Here is a 7,363-nt window from a genome sequence, read left to right as displayed (position 1 = left end):
AACAGGATAAAGGTCAGCGGTGGAATAAGTATTCACATCCTTTACTTAAGTAAAAGTACTAAAACCACACTGTGAAAATACTCCACTACAAGTAAAAGTAAAAATATGAGTAAGAAAAGTAAGTAAAAAGTATTAGCAGCACAAATGTAAGGTTACTTAATGTATCCAAAATATTAAAAAAATGGTCCCTGGTCAGTGTTTTACTCTTATATATGATGTTTTTGGATTAATATTACTGTTGTATTAATGTGTATGTTATTATGGCTGTATTACTGCTCAAAAAAAAACTTAATCCTACCGTTTATGAGAAACATTCAATTTAAAAAATCACCAAATGTGGAGATTCGTGGTTTTCACTCGACAGGAGGGGTGTGAAAAATTATAATCTGAAAAGAAACTACTAAAGATATCAGATAAATGTTCAGTAGTGGAGTAAAAAGTGCAACATTTGCCTCTGAGATGTAGTGGAGTAGAAGTATAAAGCTGCAAAAAATGAAAATATTCAAATAAAGTACAAGTACTTTGAATTTGTGCGTAAGTGCAGTAGGCTACTAGAGTAAATGTATTTTTTAAGTAAAAGTTACATTTCACCATTGTATTGAAGTAGGCGTTAGGTGTAGTTTTAAAAAGTGTTTTCAACTCAGAGGGTAAAATATGAATAATCATTGCTGATAACAACCAGTCATAGGCCTCCAATGAAAACCAGTTTAGCCAGACTATCTAACACATCTGCCAGTGCTGTCAGAAGTTTACGAGGAGCACGTGAAGGCATCGTTTTACCACAAGGCTGTCTGAGCTGCTGGAGGGGCAGAACTTCAACAGAGCTCAGATCTGCCAGTCTGCCCAGTTGTGGATGCCAACAGGACTAAACACAACATGTTTTCACCGGTTGGACATGCATCTTAGAGCGGATCCTATTCTGTACAGACTGACCAAGGTTTATATTTTGGAAGGGGCTGAAAAGTTTTCTTCTATGTCTAATTAAAGGGTGAGTTGAACTTGTAAATATACTGCCAAAAGTAATTGATCAACGTCAGCTAGAGTTAAGGATGGATCTATCACTTTGCTAAGGCAGAGTTTTCTTTTGTTGATAATGTTCTGCTTTATTTTTTTTCTTATTGTTTGTCCTGGTGGAATGATTTTGTTTTTTGCTCTTTAGGAGTTTTTGTTCTAAAGCAAAATGTTCACAACCTACATAAAGAATCTGAATGATATGGTATTTTCTACGGTAAGCTTACAGGTTATAAGCACTCCTGCATGTATCTGCAATGCTGAGAGATGCATGGCCATTACTAAAAAACGTCTGTGAACAAACTTATATTTACTTTTCATCCCAAGCCTGCCCTCCCTTCCTTTGTTCATTGTTGTATTTGCACTACCACGTGTAACTACTGTCAGCTGGATACACTGGAAATATGCATGCTTTTTAACTGCCACTGCATGTGTTTGCAGACACTTATGTGTTATTATCTGCTTTGATTTATGATTTAGTCCGAGAGCCCTGAGGAGCAGCAGAGCACCGGGGTCTTGGGTCGTATCGGGAGCTGGCTTTCTCCATGGAGGGGAAAGACGCCAAAGAGTCCCACTGAAAATGCCTCCCCAACTAGTGATCAGGCTCCAAAGTTAGAGGGAGAAGAGGAGAGAGAGGAGTCTGTGAGACTCCGGGCGAGGAGTCAAGAGTGGGAGGAGAAGGAGAAGGAACAGAGCTCCAATCCCAATCCGCTCCGTCTCTACAGAGACATTTTCCCCCGAGAAGAGAGGGACGCCACGCAGTCTGCCCACAGAGGCGGCTCCGTTGCGAGCAGCACGGAGGCAGCACAGGGAGGTCCAAAAGAGGAGGAGTTTCTTGAGTACAGGAAGAAGAGAACTGGGCAGGGCGAGGAGAGGGAGGAGAGCAGCAACGGTACTTCAGCGAGCGGGAATCTTGAGACGAATGCCAGTCGTCTGACACATCTCTCTTCTTCATCTGAGCAGGGAGTGGCGTGGGACTCGGACCGGGCCCACACCCAGAACCAGGCCAAGAGACGAGCCCAGGCCCATATAGGCAGGAAGCTACATGTGTACCTGGAGGAGACCAGCGTGACTCACAGCGGCCAAGACACCTGTGCTGGACAGAAAGTGGTCCAAGTCACAAAAAAGGACCTAGAGGTCATCCCCAAAGCAAAGTCGTCACCCAGTTTTGATTTGAGCTCAAGTTCAACAAGTGCAGAGAACAAAAGGACAAATGTCAGGCCCGTTGCTGGGTCACAGAGTTATTACAGCGCCCTAGTGGGAGTGTCGCTGAAATCACATAAAGACTCGCAGACAGAACCTGAAGAAGAAACAGAGGCCGACAGCATGGGGCGTAAAAACTCAGCCAAAAAGAGAATCAGGAAGAACTCTCAGGGAGAAGAAGTGAACATCCCCCAGGAGAAAATGCCTCCCAACGACCAACCCGTCCCTGAGGGAATCCCTCCATCAGATAACCCAGTGACCAGTCATCAGGGCAAAAGTCCAAAGACTCACATGGGAGAGTCGTCTGTCAACTCCTCCTCCTCCTCCTCCAAGCACAACCCCACCTCTCAGGCCTCACCTGAAGGAGGGGAGTGGAAGACTTCCTGCCCCGACACAGACAAGCAGTTGGACACATTCCAAGACTCAAAGACGGTCGTCGCAGCCACATGTGTGATTGATGGGGGCGCAGACATGGAGGACGACGACAGTCTTTACAAAGTGGAGAGGAAGACAGAGACGCCGGAGTCCAAACGCAGGAGTATTAAGGTTTCTCGAAGTGAGGTGAAGCTGTTTACAAAAAATGTGCCTTTGAATCCGAAGCAAAGTCCAGCGGGAGACACCCAGGAATTTAAGGCAGCGTTAAAGAATAACAGAGATGAAGCAAAGGACAGGCCCAGAACAGAGATTGATGCAAGGTAAGTCTAAATGTGATTGGTTACATATAGACAGAGAGCGGTTTGAATGACTAAAACAATAACTCATCAAACTGCAATGCATATAGAAATCTTCCAATGATATATTCACTTAAAATACCCTATTTGTTAGGATTAAATATTTATTTTACAACTAGTACCTCCAACACTAGCAAACATTTTCAACCCAGCTGTCAAGCTTTTGTCCTACGTAACATTAATGTCTAAAGAATGTACTTTACTTGCTATGGGTGGAACAATATAGGTGTATCCACAATGAAACAATGGTGTGAGTCATAACACAAAGTGTAGCCCTGTGCTTCAAGATAGTCACTGTAGTACAGACCAGATTAAATAATCAGATTGAATTTCACAAAGCAAAGGGTGCATATTGAGGCAGTTGCGCAATTTAATGCATGAGTCAAAATCAACTACAATTTTGCAAAATATAAAATGTATACTTGAATTCAAACTTTAACCTCTTGTCATACGCAGACTACACGAGCTGAAGAAGATCGATGAGGAGCCTAAACCAGCTGTTGGCCGCATTGCTGATAAAATCAGCCTCTTTGATCGACCGGCATCGGGGGTCAACAAGCTGGCCTTCCAGACCCCGAGGAGCGCCGACGTCTCTCCAGTCAGGAATGCCACAGAAAGGCTTAAGGCTGATTTTCTGTTGTCAGAAAAGAGGTCAAGATCAGCCGAGCGTTACGACACGCCCAGGACCAGCTCCAAGTCGCCCACCAGGGAGAAGCCAATGACGATCAAGGAGCGAGCGAGGAACTTCACGGAAGCGTCTAAAACAGATGACAGGCCGGCGCTGCCTCCAAAACCAGCCACGACAGGAATGTCTCAAAAAGCCTCCTCGTCTGTTACAGCCGCTACATCTAAGTCACCAGAACTGGACAGTCAGGGTAAACTGGATGCTACAGAGCAAATACAGAAAGGGAAAACAGAGATAACATCAAAACCGGACGGACGAGATACCACCGCCGTAGCGGTAAAGATTCCCATTCCTAAAGAACCACCAACAGACTCCAAAACAAACGACACACCGGCCTCTAAAACAGCAGATCAGGGTGTGAAACCCAGCAGTGTTAAAGCAGATGTTCCAGCTAAAACGCCAGGTGATTCTGCAGAACTGACCAATAGCATTAGCCCTAAAGTCCCTGTCCCTGTCAGGACAGGCTCCCGCTCTAAAAGAAGAAAAAGTAGGGAGCCAACCAGTCCCATCAGCCCTAATATTGAAAACAAACCAGTATTCTCCACGAGTAAGCTCACTGCTATAAAACAGCAACAGGTGGATGATATTAAGGAGGCTGCTTCTGCCTCCAAGCAACCCACAGAGAAAGTCTCATTACCATCTGATAAAGCCCAAGGAAATCCACCAGATACCAAACAGAAAGCATTTAAGAAGGAGTTGGAGGGTTTAGACAAACAGAAGAAACAAGCAGACTCTTCATTTAAAAAGGAGGTTATTGACAAACCGCTAAACAGACAGGAGGGATTGCCTGAACCGTCCGTCAACAAAGATGAACCCGATACTGCTGCTCGTAGCAGAGGAACAAAGACGCCCATTGACAAGGATTCCGTTATTTTACCCCAAAAGGAGGAGAAGGCAGGGGGTCGCAGCCTCTTATTGTCACAAAGGAGAGAAAAGGCCTCCAAGGACAGCAGCGAAACTCCAGCTTCCCCCGCCTCACCTGCTGTCAAACCACCTATTGAGAAGACTCGTTCGACGGAGCAAGAGCCACCCGTCGAACATCCCAAATTAGATAAAGATTTGTCAATGCAGTCTGAATCGAAAAGTAAAGTAAAAGCACGGGAGCCGAATAAAACAGACACACCGCAACCCTCAAACAAGGACCTAGAGCGAATACATCAGACTGAGAAGAAAGATGTGGGGAAGTTAGAAAAGGCGGAGGGCGTGAAAACAAATCAGACCGAGAAGAAAAACAAACCGCAGCAGCTCCTGCGCGCTGATAAAAATACCACAAAGGCCGAGGTTTCAGACAGCAGGCAGGGTATCTCGGGGACAGAGGGGAGCGCTGCGAGGGATGATGAGAGAAAAGATGAGACGCAGCCGGTTAAAGTCATCACAAAACCAGAACCAGCCTCTAAGTCTTCAGAGAGGACCGCTACGTCATCAGCTGCTCCAAAACAACGTGTCAGACATCCAGAAAAGGCTGCTGTTTGTGCCAACACCCAGACTAATGAGGCCAAGAGCGTGACCATGAGTGAGAAAGGGCCGAGAGCCGTGCCCTCTGAGTTACAAACGAGGTCCTCAGAAAGCCCTGGTTCAGAGAGAGAGCCAAAACCACAGCCTCGTTCTGTATCTGTGGAAAAAAACAGAGAATTCACCAGATGACTCATGTGCACATGGAGCTAATGATGCTCAGTTTTTGCTCAGCTCAAAGTCTATTACCAAAGCAACTACAGCAGATGAGAAAGTGGCGGTAAAAGCCGCTGATGGCACTCCAGCGCTGATAACGGCGCAGACTGGTAATATGTCAGAGACAGAATCGTCTGTTAAAGAGTCTATTTCTGTCAGTAAATCTGCGAGCAGCGAGGGAGAACGGCAGGATGCTGAGATTAAAACTGTCAAATCAGTGCCTTCAGAAGTCTCAGGAGATCAGAGGAAACAAGCTCCTAGACACTGGGAGGAATCAAAAAGTGCAGAGAGCGCAAGTGATATCACTTCATTCAAGGGCGCAAAGAAAATAGCACAGAGCCCCTCTGATAGCGCAGTTTCTAATGTGGCGGAGAAGACAGCTGAGAAAACATTACTTTCACCAATAAATGAACTTTCACCTGTTCCTAATGGTGACATCTCCCCACATCCACAACTCCTCACAGTCAAAAACAAACCGAGTCAAACTCCAAAAGCGCCCGCTTCCCCGCAGGATAATAAGCCGAGCCCAGACTCAACCCAGCGTTCAACAATGAAGAAGCTCTATAAGCCACGGGGACTAAGCAAAGACGATTCTTCGACGCTGCAGGACGCCCCCTCTAGCTGGCTGGATTTGGACTTCCCCAAACAGAAGCTCAAACTCCAGGCGCCCAAACTGAGCTCCTTCGGAAGCGAGAGCAATCTCCTTGACACCCCGGGCGAGCTAGACGACGACGATTTTGTCGAGAAAATCAAGAAGCTTTGCGCCCCGTTCTCCCTCCCGCCGCGCAAACACAACCCACTCCGGCCATCTCAGCCGCCGTTCGCCATGCCCGCCATCAGGGAGGCCCGCTTCGAGAAGACGTTTGACCCCGCTGAGTTTAAGTTTGGCTTGAGGAAGGAGAATAAGTTCACCGTAGACACGACGCCGAGCTTCATGGCCGCTATGCTCCAGGAGAAGGACACGAAATCAGGCCTGAAGCCTGCCAGGGCGAGTCTGGCCGACAGGAGCATGCTGCTAGGCATCCTGGACACTCACTCTCGCCTCAGGGACAAAGATGAGGAGAGCGACAAAGAAGAGAAGGATGAGCAGATCAAGGTGAAGTCTCGCTTGGAGGGGAGCTGCGTTCTCAGCAGCCTCACCTCCTCCATCTTTAGAGTGAAGAGGAATGGAGTTCAGACGCAGGCCGAGGGCACCAGTTCTGGGGAGGTGTCCCCTACTGAAGCCCACCAGCTGAGCCCTCCACCTTATTCCCAACAACCCCCACCAAGCCCAACCGCCGCAGCTCTGGGCCCGTTCAGCAGAGAGGAAGCCCAGGCTGTGGTCAGTGACTCAGGCCCTCCACTTCCCTCCTTTAACGACTACAAGCTGCCAGACTATTTGGAGAAGTACCTCCCCCGAGAACCAGCGAAACCAGAGCACAGCATACAAGGACACGAGCCAGTCAGAACCAAGGTCAGTTTTTCTGTTTGTTTTCACCAACTAAAAATGAATCTTAAAGAGGCTGTCCTCATCATAACACAGAGATTTCACATACATGTTGCAAGCACAAGTTGAAGTAAGCAAAGTTATAATCAACAATCAGAGTGGATTAACCCATTTGTGCCACATGACTATTTTTAGTATGATAATGAGGAAAAATGCCACATTTGTCCTGATTGGTCATAACTCTTGAAATTTGGTACGGACATACTTTGGGCAATTATCCAACAGTATGAGGGCTGTGTATTGGCAAGAATCACAGTCCCTGTAACATCCAACATCATATCACTACTTTGAGAGGGCACATACACTGAGAGGGCACATCTCTTTGCAAATTAGATTAAGTATTGACTGACAGTGTTTTGGGGAATCGATACAGTATCACATTTTGATTATTTCTTACACCCCTAAACAGTACAACTTTGAAAGTTCACATGAAAAATCACACTTTTATTAATAGTCAAAATCAGGAGTTTTGAAAAATGAGGAAAAACATTGTGTTTATTACATGTTTTCCATATGACATTTTCTTTATGTTGCATATGTGTGCATATCTTTGACATTCAACTTGTTATGAGCTCATAG

The 7,363-nt window shown here is 46.1% G+C and overlaps 1 protein-coding gene across 1 annotated transcript in view; it reads left to right on the top strand.

The window, feature by feature from the left end:
- The first annotated feature begins 790 nt into the window (after nucleotides 1-790).
- The window catches only part of LOC119476599 (beta/gamma crystallin domain-containing protein 1-like), a 28,410-nt gene continuing 21,837 nt past the window's right edge, over nucleotides 791-7,363 (top strand). The window contains 5 exon segments of the mRNA XM_037749986.1: nucleotides 791-988; nucleotides 1,160-1,228; nucleotides 1,492-2,909; nucleotides 3,402-5,250; nucleotides 5,252-6,751. Coding sequence (XP_037605914.1) covers nucleotides 1,181-1,228; nucleotides 1,492-2,909; nucleotides 3,402-5,250; nucleotides 5,252-6,751 — 4,815 coding nt within the window. The 5' untranslated portion in view covers nucleotides 791-988; nucleotides 1,160-1,180.

Source organism: Sebastes umbrosus, chromosome 18 (assembly GCF_015220745.1).
Source record: "Sebastes umbrosus isolate fSebUmb1 chromosome 18, fSebUmb1.pri, whole genome shotgun sequence".
NCBI lineage: Eukaryota > Metazoa > Chordata > Actinopteri > Perciformes > Sebastidae > Sebastes > Sebastes umbrosus.
Note: the sequence above shows the minus strand (reverse complement) of the source record. Positions and strands in the feature narration are given on the sequence as shown.